General features: G+C 33.2%; 1 protein-coding gene across 1 annotated transcript; it reads left to right on the top strand.

Annotated features, from left to right (window-relative positions):
• The first annotated feature begins 399 nt into the window (after positions 1-399).
• On the top strand, positions 400-19,446 carry LOC129223883 (lysozyme-like). The gene is made up of 4 exons (XM_054858253.1): positions 400-535; positions 9,754-9,827; positions 13,084-13,213; positions 17,370-19,446. The coding sequence occupies exons 1-4, from the start codon at positions 481-483 to the stop codon at positions 17,663-17,665; spliced, it is 555 nt and encodes a 184-aa protein (XP_054714228.1). The 5' UTR covers positions 400-480; the 3' UTR covers positions 17,666-19,446.
• The last annotated feature ends 609 nt before the right edge of the window (positions 19,447-20,055 follow it).

Below are 20,055 nucleotides of genomic sequence, written 5' to 3'. Positions count from 1 at the left end.
CACCAAACAATGTGTGGCGCGAATAAGGTCAAGGAATCCGAATTGGAAACTTCATACATATTTATTCACTTTTTTCTACACCAAATAACTATGGATGAATTTCGATACAATAACTTTTCTGAAACCACTTTCCTTTTCTCAACTGAAAAGAATTATTCCAATCAAGATTTTTTTTCCCCAGCTAAAAGAATGGCTTAAAATTTCGGAATTCCACGGAGCCTGTTAGGAAAATCCATGATTTTCACTTACCTGTTGGGACAAGGGGGGAAAAAACTTGACTAACTTCTCAGAGACTTTTATCTCTTTGCAATCAGCCAATGGAAATTGCGAGAACAGGTCTTCCGTACCCCCCCCCCCCCCTCCGCGTGGTTTCTTCCCGAGGATGCGCATATTTCTGGTGAAATGATTGCATTTTTAGAGCATTCTCAGATCAGGTGTTATTGTCAATAGGTAGTAGGATTGTCAGTCCCAACGAATGACATGAAGTTTCTAGTAACGATCGCTGTTTTACTAATCGCAGCGTGCCTCACGTCAGGTATGTTTTTATTTGATTTATGGTTTTGAATGCCTCAAATGTCAACGGTTTTATTTTACAGAGATTCGAAAATATATTAAAAGCATTTTTAATTGCGTTAGAGTTAGATAACTTATAGACAGGGTCTAAGGCAGGCAGGAGTAAAGGGAGCAATTTTGCATGGGGTTCGCACACCCAGTCTGATCTGATAGCAAAATCGATTTGATCAAATCGAATTAAAATTAATTGATGAACTGATTTTGCTTGTTATTAATTTTTCATAAATATATATATTTTCCTCACTTGTGAACATTCTTATAGTTGAATAGCTACAAAAGATTTTTCTTTGTTAAAGTTGCAGTTATTGAATTTCGGATAGGGGCTTGTCATTAGGTAGTACCTACGGGCCCAGAATTCCTATCTTAGACCCTGTTTATGTATATGGTACTTTCAGTCCCGTACATAGAAATTTTTCAAGGAGGGGGTCAGGGGCAGGTAGATCATTCTCGTACCCTTTGTAATACGCCACCATGCATATTCTTTTTGATTTTCTCGATTGTTGAGAACAAAAAACATTAAAAAAGAAACCATTGAACAAATAAGTCAGTATTTATTAATAAAATAAAGTATTAAAAACAAATACTTAATCAACTTACCAGAAAACACAAGAATTTGTGAATTTACTTTTTAAATAATTCAAAGAAAAAAAATGCAAATCATTTTCTGTAAACAAAAGAATCTTCTTTCACTTCTAGAGCATTTTGTTTTTCATCTTCACATACGTTTTTCACAAATGACAATTTTTTTCTTTTGTGTTTTAAAAAACTCATTTTTACATTATAATTTTAAAATCATATTTTTGCTACAAAAGAAATTCGCAGGGTGGGGTGTCTTGATCTGGACATCCCCCTTGTGTGTGCCACTGGATTTTTTTACATTGAATAAAAAGAAAGGGTTTCAGATAAACGAAAGGTAAACAGCATATCATTCACCTGCTACGAAAGTGGTACAGTGGTACATCTGGGGAAGAAAAAAAAAGATTGGAGAAAATCAAGATTTTTAGTTGTATTACTCTTAATTAAATCTTACTCAAATACTTAAATATGTATTATAAAAAAAAGAATGACACGTTATCATCACTTTCGAAGCAAATAATGGAAATCACTATTTTTTTTTTTTTTTTTTCTGTTCCAAGAATAAGCTTAACCTGATTTTTTCATCAAAAATGTGTGTCAGTTTCCTAGTCAAAAATATGATTATTTACGCTAATTACAGTTTATTTTGAAAACTATAGTAAAAGGTTTTAGTTTTGAAAAATAGTTTATGCAACCCTTTTTGGTCGAAAAGAAACTTGAACAGTGAGGATATTTTCAGAGTGCACAGAAAAGTAACGAAGATGTGAAATTGCATTTCTTTCACTATTTTTTATTCTGTCACACTGATCTATTTGCATTTTCAAATCTCAACGCTGAGTCAATAGTATTATCACAGTTCGAACCAAAAAAAAGAAAAGAAAAGAAAAAAATAAAAATAAAACAGTGGTTGCATTAATGGATAAGGAAGTTGAAAGAGTAAACGTCGAGACGATCTATTTGCGTTTGATTAGGGCATTATTATTTCAAGTCATTGTTTCGGTGCTTTTTCGAAACTAATAATTTCATCTATTTCCTTTTTTCGTGCCAAAATGTCATTAAGAAAAAGTTTACACTTAATTTCAGCTAGTTCGATCTTCCATTCGATATGTCTGAAACAAATCCGTGACTGAAATGCTTTTTCCTTTTCCCTTCAGATATACACAGTGCCATGGTAATTCAGAACTCTTGTTCAATAATCTGCATGTAGATCAGGCACTTTTTAAGTGAAAGTATCATATAGGAGAAAGGATTGCAAAAGTACAAAGTGTCAAAAAAGCTTCTTATAAAAAAAGTTAGAGAAAGAGAAATTTAAACCGAAAAAGAAAAGTTACACAGAGCTTAAAATTGACATGTCCTACTGCATTTGACGCTTGATTTTAAGAACTCCTTGGGACTGAGACTACGAAAAAAGTTCGTAAAAGCGAGAGTTCGTAAAATCGAAAGGCATCGAAAACTATGCTGCCATGGAAAAGGCAGTATCTGCAAATACTTTTTTTTTTTTTTTTTGCATTTTAGTCATCTACTGTATTTTAGCTTTTTTGTCCAAGCTTGCTTATTTGTTTTCCTTCTGAAAAAAAAAAAAGCACGCGAAAAAACGTCAAATTCCAACATTACTCTTTGTTAGTATGGAATCCAAAACGCGTTTCTTCAAATATCTCAAAAACTCATTTCTGCAGATATTGCCCTTGACCTTCCCACGGCAGTATGCACTACGTATAAGTTGCGCATGATGTCACGTGGTGAGTTTCATCAATACTGATAGATACATCTTTTTATTTCCTTTTACCAAAAAAGGAAGTATTGTATTCGCAAAAAAATGTTCACTCAAAAATCGATCTTAATTTGCATTTTGCTCACCCCCGAATGAATGTTGAGTTTTTTTTTTCGACGCGACCACTAGTGCATATATACCTCAGAACGTAAAGATGTCCAAAATATCCATTTTGACGATTCCCGAGTTAATTGCAACAAGTTTTCTCGTGACGTCTGTATGTATGTATATATGTGCGTATGTATGTGGCATAACTGAAGAACGGTATGTCCTAGAAAGTTGAAATTTGGTACGTAGAATCCTAGTGGGGTCTAGTTGTGCACCTCCCCTTTTGGTTGCATTCGGGTGTTTTTAAAGGGGTCTTTTGCACCTTTTTTTTTGGGGGGGGGGATCATTCTTAATATCAATGCAAACTCAAGTGGTGTTACAATTTGGCGGACACTTGGCGATATATCACCAGTCTTTTGATCGCCAAGTTTTGTCGCCAATTTAGCTACAAATTTGGCTTTTTTTTTTTTTTGAGTAACGCATCGCCCAGTCAATTGAAATTTAAAATTCAAATCAATTGCCCGGACATTCGCCTGCGGTTGAGATTAGAGCCACTATATAGATAGGCCGACGCATCAGCTAAGTTTAGCCATTTTGGATCGGATTTTTCATTGTTGCGCTCCTAGGGTTACCACAGCAAAGTTTCGGATTTCGCCAAATGTGCCGAAAATAATATTTTATTTAAGAAACAATTCACGTGCCGCTAATAATTGCTCGCAGTGAACAATCACCAAACGCAATAACTCGCCAGCAAAGACAACCACTCAAACATTCGCTCCGATCCAAAATGGCTATTCTTAAGCTGATGCGTCGGCTCGTATATATAAGGGTCTTAGTTGAGATCAAGTTAGATTATTTTTCGTCAATGTGATCACAAAAATTAATTATTGCACACAAACTTGGTCAATGTGCAGCAAATAACTCGAACGAGAAATCGAGAAAGGAAGTATAGTGATGACTTTATGCGCTGCAAGTTTTTTCCTCATTTCCAACCTTTCACAGTCACTTTAGCCGTTCCCTCCAAGGTTACTACAACAAGTTTAGCGTAGTAATCACCTGTTACTTTGAGAGTTAATAATCTGTTAATGTCATTGAAAGTTAAAATACTTATAATTACTTTTATTGCTTGATCGCAGACCTTTAAGCAAAGATTACAAGGACTTTGCTTCAAGTACTATACATAAGGCTTGACTCAGGAAGTTTTGTACATTTTTAGAAAGCAATTTTGAGTTGTATTTTTTTAATTCCTAAATTATCTGTATATGGGTTAAAAAAATATGGAGTTTGGATAATTAATTTACTTTATTGCTATTTTGCTAGGAAATCTTTCAGAATAAAATGACTTCGCAAAGTGAGGAAGTAGGATCCAAAATTTTGCACGATTGGCTCCCAAATAGCAAAAATTCTTAGGATAGCAAAGGTGAATATTTCGTAATGGGATCGTTTCTGAAATTTTAAAAGTATTCTTTTTTTCTGAAAGAGCATGCTTAAAAACATGGGATTTAACCATTTTTGAAATAATTCGACAAAGTTTAATATTTCAAAAAAAAAAATATTTTTATCGGTGCGCAGAATCAATTTCTTTTTTTAAAGACTATTTCTTAGCTTACATCTGTACCTCAGAGCCAGAGGAACGTAAGTCACATTATGATAATTTTGTAGTAGAGTGAAAAAACAGAAAATAATGATTTTGTTGCCTAGTTGCAAAGCTATTATATGAATTATGTTACAAAATATGACTGTTAATATTAAAAAAGTGTGTCTTCTTCATCAATTGTCGGTTAATTTTTGCACCACTTTTCAATTATTTGCATAATTAAAGAACAAATGATTCCTTGTATCAGATCTGGACTTACGTTGTTGTCGTTTTAATCAAAAACTGTTCCGTGCCTGAGTGCCAGACTAACGTAAGTCACATTAATCTACTTTGTGCGAGAGTGAAAACCAGGGTTGTGGGTTTGGATTGAAAATGACCAAATCTAACTCAGGGAATTCTAGAGCTTTTGACGCAGACTCCCTTTCAAAATTATTTCAACTCCGACTGACTCCATAGCAAAAGCAGAGTTTCGGACTCGGAGGAAAAATGACGCAACTCCGAATTCGTCTCCTGTATTTTAAACCGTCAAATCCCGGCCCCGAATCCCACTCCTTTACTTCAAAATCAATTAGACTCCGACTCTGCCTCCCTGCTAAAAACTGAAAGGAAGGATTTCATTTACATAGGCAAAACATAATTGTTAACTTTAAAAAAAATGTATGCTGTACTCCTTGTTGGTTCATTTTCGTACAATTTAAGAATTAATTACGTAATAAAAGATTAAATGACTCATATCAGAACTGAACTTGGGTTACTTTTGTATTACATCAAACGCGGTTTTAAAAATGTTTAAACAATTATACAAGTAAACTGCAAAAGTTTATAGTAGAAATTTAGTGATACTTAACACAAAAAGTAATCGACAGTTAGAATTAGAACATATAAGCAGAACGTATTTAATTTTAAAATGTTGCAAAGAAACTGTGATCATCTATAAATTGCAGATGATCTCAAAACATTACTCCAGATTAGTTGAATCATCTTCAGGAAACTTTCCTTCGTTTTCTCCATGTGGAAGATTTTCAAAGTCAGGTCTATACTCTATAATAGAAAACCACTGTGTTTAAATTCATAAGGTCTCTGTACTTTTCATTACTTATCTTTTTTGGTGGTTATTCTTAATTTTGGAATTACCTTTGGCATAAGAACCCTTTTTTCTTGTTCATTTCTTTTTAATTCAACTGCTAGAAGGCTTCATTTGCAAAGCTGGTCTTACAACACAATTTTCTGTCTCCTTTTTGAAGCTGCAACCAAACTGCATTCGATATCAAAAATGGCTCTTCATTAGTGTTTGTCTTTCTTGAAACAAAAGGAGCTTCTTTGCTCCTCAAATAAATAACCCCTAAAAAGTCTTCAAGGCCCATCCTTCTTGCAACAAACGGGGTTTTTTTTCCTGAACATGAACTAATAAAAATAGCCCAATGATTTGTAGTGAAGATAGCTTCTTTTTTTCATTGTTTTTAGATTGCTCTATAATACTATGTTTCCCATCAACTTCCATGTGAGTGTGTCCAGCAAGCAGAAACTTGTGTTTTTTTTTATGTCGAAATGTTGTCTAACATCCATAGGTAAACGAAAACCATATTAATATTCCTATTTTGGCCACTGCAATTATCAGTTCATACCGTTATGTTTCTAGTAAAATTTTCAGAATTTTGAAGTCATTTACCGACGTGAATATCTTACTAATATTATATATGCGAAAGTTTGTCTGTATGGATGTTTGTTACTCTTTCACGCAAAAAATACAGAACGGATTTTGATGAAACTTTACAATAATATAGCTTATGCATCAGAATAACACATAGGGTAGTTTTCGTCCCGTTATGGGGGCAAAACCCCCTTAGGGGGGCAATAAAACACAATTTTTGTTTAAATTCTCTAATATTGGGATGAAAAAATACTTGCACATATTTACATTATATGTCCATCGAAAGCTCTGATTTTTCTGCTGAAGATGGCACCTGTTCGAAATTTCTAAGTAGAATAAAAAACGAATTATGAGCTTTTTAGATCCATGTTCAAAGGCTTTCCTCAACTCAATACAGTATTTAGTGTATCATCTCAACTCCCCGTCGATAGCGACAATTGTTGTATTGTTGACTTTCTTTGCTTTTCGTGATTGTTCAAGGCTTTTCTCAAGTCAAATCTTGAAGTAAGATTTTTGTACAAGATTGGCAAATAATACATGATTTGGCTGATGATTTTCCATTCAAACGGAACTTTAATGTAATTAATGGTTTTTATTGTTATTTATGCTGATTGAACACTTACTCATTATCCAAACAACCAAGCAGATCGCCAAAAGTTTTGCAGAAAGATTTCCGTAGCTGATGCATTTGGCAGTTTTTTCAACGTTGCTGTTTTTGAAGCCGAAGACTACGTCATAATGTTTCTCAGCTTTCACCATGTAAACAAAATATCGCCAATCAAAGAATTTTCAAAAGACTTTTTTTACTGTGTTAAATAATCCAGCAACTAAATTAGGCAAATCCATAAACAGCACAAAAACTTCCATTAATTTTCCTTTTTGCACAATTTCAAACAATCACCAAATTTTATTACTTATTTTGGTAACATTTCGGATGAAACTGTTTAGCGCCATTTTATGGTGACCAAAAATATCTCAGCATCTGGCGACGATATCTCTGTAGCGAAAATTAATATCATATCGTTTTACAAAGTAAGGAAAGAATGGGGGAGCAGCATCGAAGGTACCCCGAAATGACTTTCGCAAATTCGGTAAAATCGCACCAAAAGAGCCACAATGATTGAAATTTCCCGAAATAACTAAAGCAAGTATAAGGGGATTATGAGCGCAGCTACTTTTTTTTAATCACTTCGTACTTCATTAGCCATACAAAGAAGGTTTTAGACTCCATGTTAAAAAAAAGTATCAACAGATTAATCTTTTTAAACATGAGAAGATTAATTTCATGTTTTTTAAATTTGTATATGCTTAAATATAGTGCTTTCGGTTCTAAATCAATACTACTTTGTTCTTTATACTTATTGCTATTTTAGTTTTATGGGTAAGGAAGAAATTTGATTTTTAATCACGTCAAAAAGATGTGTTTTAAATTCTTTCACTTAAAACAGAAAACAAAAGCAAGTAACGATTTTTTCTAATAATTATTACTGACCCAGGCAACGCCGGGTATTTTTGCTAGTATATATATATATATATATATATATATATATATATATATATATATATATATATATATATATATATATATATATATATATATATATAAGCATGATGCAATTTCATTTCCTCGCCCGGCTGTTACGTCATACCAAATCATACACCAAGTTTTGTCGATGGTTGTGTCCAGAATAGTACGATTTTAACGTCCAGAGTTTTCTTGAGTAAAAACTTTGAGAGCTCTTCAAATCTGGAGTAGGAAGGTATTTTTGGGTAACCAACATAAACGACTGTCCTATCTTAAATTTCACAGCCTTTTAGTTTATGTTCTCTTTAACTCATATCTGAATGAAGCTTCTCCCAAGTGTTTCACTTTTTTAGCTTAAATTTCGCTGCGTTTTTCAACAGTTCATCCATTTTTTAATTCACAATCTAATCTGTCACAAATATGACAAGTGTCTTTGTTTGGCAAGCGGAAGGATAAATTGAAGTCTTTGAAAACTTTTGAATATACTCACTTTTTCTCTGCTTCATTTTTTTCTTTCACACTCTCATCCACATATAGTTAATACACTTCAGAAATGTTTAGGTAATTGCCCAAGTATTTATTTTTCGATCTTTCCTTGCTGTAGTGGCTTTCATTCACTGAAAACTTCAAAATGTTTGTTTTGATTACATGTAAGCTATTACTTGTTAGTTTATTTACAAGAATAAGTCCACTCCTCTGGTCTAGTATCACCAACGTAGACTCACCGGGTTTTTCTAAAGCGACACTCATAATGGTTTCGGAGATAGATAGTGTATTAAAAAAAAGTTTTGCGAACTACTTCTTCCCTGTTGTTAAAATTTAAAACAAATGTGTGGCTTCTGGTTTTGTTTCCCTTCGTGCCGTGTCTTTTACGTTGTCTATAAAAACGGGCCATTTTTTACTCTTTTCCTCCCTTTTTCTTTATTTTGCTTTTCAATTTTTTTCATTCCCATCACAAATCATTTCACAATAAATCTGTTTAATTTATATTTCTTTAACCAATATTATTCATCTAATAACAGACGATATTTTTCTCAACATGCATTAAGTAATAACTCAGAGCCAGTTGGTGTTAAGTGGACTTACGTTAATCTGGCTCAAACAAAATTTGAACTTATGTTCTTATAGCACCGGTTAAGTTATAAAGGAATTTATTTTTTAAAATTTCACTGTCGTTGCTCTATGCGGAATAATATTGTACATACAATGCAGTAATAAACGGAAAATCGCAATTTTTGGACTTACGTCTGTCTGGTTCTGAGGTACAGACATTATCTGTCATAATCCTGCTTTTGCTTCCGATTTTTAATTGTTGCCAGAAACAATGAAAAATAATAGTAATTATAAATTAAAAATACTTCCGCTTTTTAATTGTTGCCATAAACAATGAAAAAAGGAATTGTCAATCAATTTAACAAATCATTTTCGAAGCTGAACTTAAGCAAGCATATATTTGTGGGCGTGTTTAAAAGCACTGTTTTCACTATACTTGAACGAAATTGCTTTTAAATTCGAACGTGGATAAAATAAGTATCCGCAACTCCAGAGCTCGAATACGCTACCTCGCGGTGCTTAACAATACTACCGGAAAAGGTAAAACAGTCCATTCCATGTGCTTTCTTTGGGGCAAATTACAGGCTTCAGACAGTTTGTGGTGTAATGTAATTTCAGAGGATTGGAGAAGAAACTTCCCACAAACACGGTGAAAAAGTAGTCATTCATTAAGCTTCAAAGCAAGTTACAAGTCACGGCATCGGTTTGTTTTACCTTTTTCATCCGCCATTAGATAGTGGCTGCAGTGCCCCCTACAGTTTGTTGGAGTTGCGAATATGGGTTCTTGATTAAAACACTAAAAAGTTACAGCTGATCTTAATATTTTTATATTTAGTGTAATTCTAATGCAACCAATAAAATTTAAATTAAAAGTTAAGAGAAGAAGAAAATTTTATTGGTTGAATGAAAATTCAAGAATTGAATAAATTAAAAATGACCTTTTCTTTTCATATCTTTAGCACAGTCCGTAAGAAGAAAACCAAACGAAAAAGTACCAGAGATGGATCAGCGATGCTTGGATTGTATATGCCAGGTACTCCAATTTACCTCATTCTCTTTTTTCTGTTTTCTACTAATAATTTTGCTTATTATATTCTAAATACTGTCGTTCCAGTTTATAGCGAAGTTGAACAGAACAAACAAAATTTCATTATATCCGTAATTCATAAAAGTGAAATAACACACACTAAAACGTGAAGAAGAATTGAAGTTACGACGTTATAGCAATAAATTTGCTATGTACGGCTTCGCTATAAATGGTCACGATTTTGCTGCATCTCATAAAAACTTTCTTTGCAGTATAAACTACTGCAGTTGTATCTATTTGTAATTTAAAAAAAAAAAAAGGAAAATGCCCCCCCCCCCTTTTTTTTTTCTTTTTCAAGTCACTTTTTGTTAGTCACTTTTTGCTTGTAGAGATGGAACTAAGAGAAAGAATAATTATCATTTTCGAAAAAACTTGTGACAAAATTATTTGAACAAAACGAAACAAAACATTAAAAACCGGAAAAAAAAAAGTTGAAGAACAAAAGAATTTTTTTCTCACGTACTGATAAATTTTCGTGTACAGCATAAGCGAATCATTGTAACCCCGAAACTTGAGTAGTTTCTTTTCCGAAATCCAATTTTTAAAAAGAAGTTATTTTATTTATTTATTTTTTGAGTATAAAAGCTACTTTTGAACTTGTGCTAGTTTTGATAGGAACAACATGCTAAAAAAATAAGTTAACGTATTTTAGATATTATTCAAGGACATGTTAAATATACAAAAAAAAAAAAGTAAATTACTTACTTTGACTGCAATGTATTTCCAGTTTAAAGTTCTGAGCCTTGAAATATTTTTCTTCCTTGCTCGTTATAAAATTTCTTAGACGGGTTCCACTGTGTGTAAGAAACGGGATGGCCTTGAATTATCGGGTATCTTGCACTGCAAACGACCAGTAATGCGGAACTTGTTCAATAGGAGCAGTCAAATTGCTGAATTCCGTTAACTCTCGCGCGAAGAGGGAAGCAGTCAATTAACTCCGCAATCTCGATTCAAACAAAGCGGTCTCCCAACTTAGTCACTTTTAGAAGACCCAGGGCAAAAATTTTCGGAAAAATAATGCTGCTGAAATTGTGTCATTTTTTTATTTTGAAGTGTACACGTCACTCCATGTTATGCTATTGGTCATGTAGAAAAATGGGACTCATATATATGGCTCCCAAATGAAATAGATCTACAGAAGACTTGGTTTCTCCTGTTCAGAAATAATGATACCATTGTTTTCATAAGAAAGTCTCAGAAGTCATATTATTATTATTATTATTTATTTATTATATTATATTATTATTAAGTTTCCCGCTAAAAGTCAATAACCTTCAAATTTCATGAAATTAAGCTGGAATCTTTCTAAAAAATTTAGAAACATTCCCAATAAAAGCTAGTCATGTCTCTGGAATAAGTCAGGAACCTTCAAAGAAAATTTAGATAATATGTTTATAGTAATAGCTTGAAACCTAACTAACTTGCCAGGAAGTCTCCTGAAGCAAATACGGCCAAAACTAGGGAATAATTGCAACCAAATACCAAATAACATCTTTGGCAGCACTTCTTGCAAAGCTACAATATCCAGAGACTGCATTTCGCTATCGTTTGGGGCCTAGTCAATCTAGAAAGATATAACTAAACTAAGGTGAAATAAAGAAGCTGATTATTTACCTTCTGGTACCTTAAGAATGTTTTTCTCAACAGTGGGAATTCTGAATTTATGAAATTTGTGTTGGTTCTAGAAACTTTTTTGCAATTGTGTTCTTGATTTTTCATAGGAAACTGGTTCAATCCAGTGAAATCTCGGAACGTTGCCCGGAAATACTATGTAACGTTTCGGAGATGACCATAAGTTAGTGTAAATAATTGCTTTTTTTATTTAATTATCACCTTCATATATATATATATATATATATATATATATATATATATATATATATATATATATATATATATATATATATATATATATATATATATATAATAAATAAAACAGGAAATTCAATCATTTTTCAATTTAGAGGTTACACTTTTCTTTACATAATGAAAAATACATTAATCTCTAAGGTTCTTAACTTTTAGTGTGTAATTTTTGGTATTTTTAGTGCATGTTTGTATGCATGTTTAAATGATTTTTTAGTGGATTCAACCCACGTTTTGCTTGTAATTTTTGATGTTTCAATTAATATACACAAAATGTGATCCCATTTCGTCACTTTACTGTTAAAAAAAACTAACTAAAGCATCAAAAGAATAAAACAGCTTTTTTTAATACCTTTTTTCCTAGTAACTGAGTGTTTATTGGTATGTGACTAGTGTCTCAGTTCTAACTATTACCATTGAACAGCACATAATTCCGGGTGTTCATCCCCCACGGGTGGTGGTTTACCCCCTGAAATTACCCTTTCCCCTAACAATATCAATGACGCTGCCTGCTACCCCCTCCCCTGTAGACACCCCTACGTAATTTTTCAAGTACTTTTATTGCATTACCTAAAAACCAGCATTTGTATAGATAGCGTGGTTGGTCGTTAAAACGATGATCTGGACTGCATATTATTATTGTTATAATTTTGTGTATTTATTTCATACAGACTACAGAACGTAGGGAATTACTTTTTCGAAAATGCAAGATTATTTCTCTTTTATTGACCAACAAATTATCCCCAGAACAAAATTGTTGGTCTCCTCAACGAATTTCAAAGTTCCAGCTGTTGTCACTAATGCCACTTGAGAAAATCAAGTCATTTTCATAAAGCGAGTAAGAAGACTTAAAATCTCCTCCTGGCAAAGAGTTCGAGAGAGAACTCTTTGCCTCCTGGCTCCAGTGAAATTGAGACCCGCTAAAGGCACAGTTCGACTTTTCACCCAACCGATAGATGGCAGAAACATCTATAACCACTTTTACAAATTAGGCATAATTCTGAAGAGGAGGGAAATTTCCAACAATCCACCCATTGTAACTGCAAGTGACTGACCACAAGAATTTCATTAACTGTTATTTTGGTTCTTATTTCATAAAAATACGTTAGTGGGAGAACCCAGATGAAAATTTTAAAACATTTATTCACAGCGAAACATAAGGGCTGTCTGTTAGAAAAAAGGTGACCACAATGATTTTTTTAAAAATTTCATCTTCTTATTACAGTAAAATATATTTTATTCCGCCTCGAGACTCTGGAATTAATATCAAATGGTATTTTTGATGTACATGAAGTGAAAATAGTCGTGAATACATCCAACATTTTCCATGTTTCAGGCGAGCAGCAACTGTGATGAATCCTTAAAATGCCATAATGCTGGTCAAAGCTATTTCTGCGGACCATACGTTATCTCATGGGCTTATTGGCATGATGGTGGAAGACCTGGGGACAAAGGAAGAGCTCATGGTAAGATAAAAATTATTTCAAACTGGCGTAAGCTATCTTACAAAGTCTGTTAGAAAATAATCCGACATTTGGCGGAAGAAAAAAATCAGGCAAACCTAGAGCGCGCGCGTTGGAAACCTAATCGCCCTCAAAGTAGTCTTTTTAATATTTCCCACCCAGGGCCGCGCCAAGCTTGATCGGCGCCGTCGTGCAAATGTCTTTTGAGCGCCTTTATGCAGTGACACTCGAGCAAATATAGGTAATTCCTAGGGTCAGGTTTTGTAAACAAATGCAACATGGAAAAAAATACATTTGGCATTTAATTTATTAAAATAAAAACAATATGTAACTTTTCAATTTTGGAACACAGTGTACGTGTTTACTTCTAATCTCTAAGTTATTTCGAGTATGGGCGGGTGTAAGGGACGGGAGTTGAAATTGACTTTTGAAATCTGACATTTTATTTGGAAACCTTTAATTGAGACGCCGTTAAAAAAGAGATGGTCAGTTTCAGTAAATCAAAGCATCAACACTTTTCGGAACTAAAAATTTTACCTAAATTATTGTCTACAATGTATAAATATTACACACATCCAAGTAATATGCAAATGTGCTTACCGTATTTTTTTTTAATGATGATAACATGAAGCAGTGGAATTACAACGAACTAAAAATCACAAAAAGACTATGTTTGCACAAATTATAATACAAGATATTCACCTCAAAAACCAAAACGGGGATAAGCAAATTTCTTGTTCCTCGTCTGCTCAACCTTGTGTAATAAAGACATACCGAAATAGGCTCCACATACCGAATATGGCTCCACATTGAGAAGGAAAATGCTAATGTATGCATTAATTATGTCACTTGTTTTCAGTGTAAAAGATAGCGCTTTTGAATAGCATGTTTAGACACAACAAGTCGATAATTTTTCCTTTTAGATTCTCAGTGAGACGGATTAATTGTTTCAATGAGCAGTATAATTTCACTGCCTCCATTAAATTTCATGAAGAATTCCATTTTACTTTTTGGTTAGAGGTTTTTCCCCCCCTTCATTTGAAGCATTTTTGATCGGTAGAGTTCGGCGGCCTTTGTGCTCTGGCGCCGTCGCGCATTGCACGACCTTGCACATAGGGACGGCGCGGCCCTGTTCCCACCCTTCTCTCAGCGGAAACGCTACTCTTGGAAGCATTTCGCGAAGACCTGTTTCGGAATGGAGTATAGCTTGGCTGTCGCTCCAGTCATAATGTCCGCTCTTGTCTGAAATATCAAACATTTCAATTGTCTCTTGAGTTTAGGGAACAGCCTGAGGTCTCAAGGGGTCATATCAGGAAAGAAAAGGCCTATTGAACTAGAGGAGTCTGGTTTTTTGCCAAAAACGTCGAAATCAAGTGCGAGAAATGTGCTGAAAAATCGTCACCGAAAGCAGTCTGCATCTTCCAAATGGTTTCCCAGTTTCTGGCAAAATTTGATGCATCAGCATTGCCCCAGTTTCTCCGACATTTTTCTTGAAATTAAAAAATCCGGAGTGAGCCCTGCACACTAACTCAGCCAAACACTGTTTGCCAGGCACTAACGCTATTGATAAACAGAGAAAAATTCACTCATGTGCTTAAAGGTCGGCTCATGCAAGCGAGCTTGATTCAGAGGTCATTTTACATAAGAATCAGCAAGAATTATGTCCGAAGCATTTTAAAAGTTTTTTTTTTTTTTAACTGAGCCATAACAACACAATTGTATTTAAAAAAATAAAAAAAAAACTTTTTACGCATCAGTCAAACGTTTTTCGCTCCTGAAAAGAAGTAATAATTTGACTCACGTTTATCTGGCTTTGAGGTACAGAATTGATTCAAAATTATTGCGTTTTGATTCAATAGTTAGTAAAGAAAAAGCTTTCAGAATTCGGTACGAAAAGGTTGACGAGTTTTGCTTTATTGAAGCATTCTAAGAACCATTTTACGAAAAAAAAATCTTATTGATTTAATTTCAGAAAGAAAAAAAAAACCCTTTCCTACAGCATAAAGCCTAGTCTGATGTGTTTACATCGCAAATTCACTAGCGTTAATTCACTGACGTTAAACTTGCGAAAGTGCAATGTGTTAGTGGCGAAGTGGCCTTTCTTGCATTGTGTAATTAGAAACCCGGGGGGCTGTCAATAAATAATGTCACACTTTTTTTTTCAACATTTTTGACCCTTTCTCCCTTGTCACAAAGTGTAGCACTTCACCTTCCCCCCCCCCTCCCCTTTTCACACATGTCAAGTTAAAATTCATAAGCACATTTCCATTAAATGAAATAATGTGTGATGTCACGCTTCGCGTTACCCCCCCCCCCCTCCCCCACCTTGTAACAAACTGTCGCACCCTCCACGCCTCCTCCTGTCTCAAAGCGTGATATGATTTGTGGACGGCCCATTTATGTGTGTGATATTTAACCTGCGAGATAGGACTGTGACAGGATTTTCAAGAGGGGCTTTAAAAAACTTTCTATACCTGGTGACAATATTCGAAAAAAAAAGAGAGAGAGAGAGAGAAACGAAAAGAAAGGAAAGAAAGGGTAAAAACACCGAATAAAGTAATTTAAGGAAATGGTAATCATTTTAAACATATATGTTTGATGAAACATTTTAAGTAATTCCTTTTGATAACGAAAGTGCTCAATTACTTTACAACCTTTCTTTTTTTTTTGGTTAGTTTTTATTATTCTGCATTTTGTAAACAGTGGAAACAAAATGCACAATTTGTTTTACACCTTAGTCTAAGATTTATTCAATAAAATCGCACTCAATAAACTAAACAAGAATTTATTTTAAATGAAAATCAAATGTCAAAGGAGTACCATTTCGCAACTTCCGCAGGGGTATCCCCGCAACATTCTTTATTTTAATGAAGCTGCAAGACAATATTCATCTAAAATTTCCATCACACAACAAAAACTAATATATTACCCAAGACGATTTTGCTGGATTGATTCACTCATTCCTTCATAGATTTTCTCAAGCATAACTTTCTCAAGCTGAGAAGGGGTAAGATACAGTGCTGGACAAATTATTAAACTAAAGAGTTTTTTTTTTTTTGTACGCTATTTGTATTAAAATACTATTTATTTTACTGTTAAAGTACAGTACATACTGTACACTGGTTATTACGTTACTTTAGCATAATTTAATGTTTGCAAGTGGCAGCACTGTCTGCTTTGTTTATGTTCTTTGTTTATCTACTTACCAGAAACGTAACCTCAATCAGCTTAAAAAGTTCACTAGTTCTTTTTATTAGTGTGTTCTGTCATATTTAAAGTTAGTTTTAGGTAATTAATGAGTATGTGTATGTGAGTATATATAATAGTGAGTATAAACAATTTTTTACCTCCTTTTTTAAAAAGTTAAGAAATGGTGTAAATCTTGTGAAAAGTATGCCAAAAAGACTTAAAATGCTCATCAAGAAGGGAATGCATACTAAATATTAGATAATTATTTCACTGTTCGTTAATGTGTCTATAGTTATGTAATCAATAAAGAATTTGCTTTTAAAACAGTTTTAGTCTAATAATTTGGCCAGCACTGTACATTGCGAAAACATACACAGTAAATCTAATTTTAGCTTAAATTAAAAGTAAAACTTTTTTTTTACTTTATTTATTATCAATGGGAGAGGTTCAAACACCCAAAAACCTCATCTTGGCACGAACGAACGCCTTGCTAACGAAGATGCAACGTCATCCTAACCTAGTTTCGAGTATATTCAGTAAGTTACCGCCCTATAGCCAGGGCTCTGGCTATAGGGCGGTAACTTACTGAATATACCTGCCTTGCCTTCAATCTTCGAGTTGAACCGAATCATTGTTTCGGTCACTCGTCTGGTCTGTGCTAATTCTGTATTAGCTACCAGTTTGTTTGGCACTCTAGGCTTCCTTAAGGGGTTTTCCACCTCCAGCTCAGTCACTCCTATGCCGGGTTGATGAGTGCTAATAAGCACGAAACTGCAGTCCTCGGATGGAATTGATTGAGCTGGCGGTGTATTTCATGTATAGTTTCGAGTAGTTGGTAGTTTTGTAAAAATACCTTTAAAATTTCAGAACTGTGTAGAGTTTAATTTCAGGGGAAGGACTTGAATTAAACAGCAGTTCTTTTTTTTAAAATAATAATTAAGAGTTTTTTTTTTTTTTTTTCTTATTTCAGACTTCGAAACTTGCTTAAATAATAAGACTTGCGCAGAACAAGCAGTGAAGGGATACATGCGCAAATACGGACAGGACTGCGACCGCAGTGGACAGATCAACTGCTATGATTTTGCCAGAATACATAAACTTGGATTCGGATCTTGTGGTGGACTTGAAATTCAAAACACGGACTACTGGGAGAAATTCGAAATCTGCTACGATGGTTACAACCCGAGCAATGACGCAGCAGCCGATTATGATTACGGTTCCAGTGTTTTGCAAGCCAGAAGTGGTTATCAAGGAGGTTACAACTAAACTGGAATGGATTGGAATTTTTTTTTTTTTTTTTGACCTGAAATCCTTTTTAATATTCCATATGGAGGAAAAGTTCTGTTTTATACAGTAAAAACTCCTTAAAGCAAACTTCAAAGAAAAACAATGTCGTTGGTTTTAGCATTTGGTGTTATTGTCAAAGATAATAAATCTACAGAAAAATTAGAATAAAAAAAAGAAACGGGGGGGGGGGAGGCAGTTATTTCAAATGTTTTTCTGCTTTTTTATATAATTTTTGGCTCTAAGTTAAAAGATTATCATGGATTGCAGTGAAGTTACTTAACTTAAAATAATACATTCTGAAATGCATGCATCAAAATCTGTTTAAGACAAACTTATTTAAATAATTTTTATTGATATACTTTGAATTATTACTAAAATCATCGATATAGAAAATAAAACAAGAAAATTTATACGTTAAAAAAAGTTGAAGTTTTGATGCACAAAATTGCAGAAATATACACGTGTTTCGGGTTCAAAAGGAATTCTTTTTCAACGCAGAAAGTTTTGAGATTCTTAATATAAGTTAAGCACACTTGAGCATTCCTTTCATTACGTGCGCGAAACCTGAGCTTTGCAAGAAAAATATAATTATGTTTCTTGGAGAGTAGTTAGAACATACATAAGGATCAATTGTTAAACACTAATTTATTTGTTATAAAGGATTTCAGTGTCAAGAAAACTGATTGTTTACGCTCTGTTTTTAACGTTTTGTTTTATTTCTAACTTCTGACAATTTGTTCCTACTTCTATCCTTTTTTTTTCCTTTCAGTCATGTAAAGTGACTGCAAAGGAAATGCTTATTTAAGAGGCATGAATGCATAGCTCAGAAAACACCAAATTAATGATGAAATTTGTCTTTTTTTTTTTTTTTTTTTTTTTTATCTTTTCTAATATTAATCGGAGTTATCTAAGGAAAGAGAGAAAGTTTGTGATCACTTGATTTGTATTTCGAAGGCTTCAAAACCAAGATTTATGGAAATTAGTAACTTTCTAATTAAGTTCAAACAAATCAAACGCTTATAAAGTTACAGTACAACAGGGAAACATTGCCCTTTAACTTACCTGCCTCCTCTTGACTTTGTTTTTGATTAAAAAAATATTTAAAAAATTGTTCTTTTCTCCAAGTATTTTTCTATTTCGGGAAAAAACTATAATACTTAATTTAACGAAAAAAAAAAACTCTATTTCCAGTGAAGCTACAGACGCAAACACTGAATTATTATGTTTTAACTAATTAATTATTTTTTAAATTTCGACTGGTTATATAAATAATTTTTGCTTACTGCTGCAAAACAAAACATGAAAGTTCAAGAAACGTATTTTTGTCCCTTCATCTTTTTAAAAAATCTCTCTTTGTTAAAAATTTAAATTATTCTTCAAAAATCTTCTCTCACAGCCCCTTTCCCCGAACATAAATATTCAACATTCTTTTATGATGATTTGCATTAGAGAACCAGAAGTCATTTCATCATCTAATCATTTGTATAAGTTCGATGGATTATGTCATATTTAATTCATTAATTTCCTATCAATTTAAAACAACAATTTCGGTTATTTTATGTTAAAAAAGTAATAATGTCGCTAAGCCATGCCTCATCTTGAGTACACTAGTTATTCAAGTTAATTTTTGGAGAATTCTTTTTTTTACTTGGTATAAAAAAGATTTTCAATTTCTTCCTTTCTTTTTGGCGTTGTGTATTTTTTTTCTACACTGTGAAACGATGGGCAGGTGCCAAATAATATTTTTGAATAAATTTCTTCCAGAGAAAATGGTGTCTTATTATTTATGAATTATTTATAAATCAACTACATTAAAAATATATATACAGGCATCCCTCGTATAATTCGGTTAACTCGTTCCGTGCAGTATTTCGTGTTATAGCGAAACCGTGTTATACGAGACTTTGAAATAATGTAAATCAAGGGATGTGTACCGTGTTATATCAAAACCAAGTTTCATAAAAACAAAGTTAAAACTTATTAGAGTTATCAACCATTAACAAAATGTATTAAACAAAAATGAAATTTCATCGTTTTTAAAGATAACATTCGTGTTATATCAAAACCATAAAATATTAAATTCAATTTTCGTAGCGTGTAACATCGAAACCGTGTTATAATAATCGCAAATTTGGTACCGTGTAAAATCGAAACCGTGTTGTACAAGTACGCTGTTATACGAGGAACGCCTGTATATATATTCTAGGGCAGTTCAAGTATTTAACACTATTAGTAGTTGATGTCTCGGAGATTTTAAGCATAAGTTCAATTGAAAAGTTTGGAGTTGTAATATACTTAAAAATAAACAAACAATCTGCTAAATTGAATCCCTAGGAAATATTTGTGTCTCTGTTAATTAGGAATGCTTT

The sequence above is a fragment of the Uloborus diversus genome, chromosome 6, assembly GCF_026930045.1.
Source record: "Uloborus diversus isolate 005 chromosome 6, Udiv.v.3.1, whole genome shotgun sequence".
NCBI classification, from domain to species: Eukaryota; Metazoa; Arthropoda; class Arachnida; order Araneae; family Uloboridae; genus Uloborus; species Uloborus diversus.
Note: the sequence above shows the minus strand (reverse complement) of the source record. Positions and strands in the feature narration are given on the sequence as shown.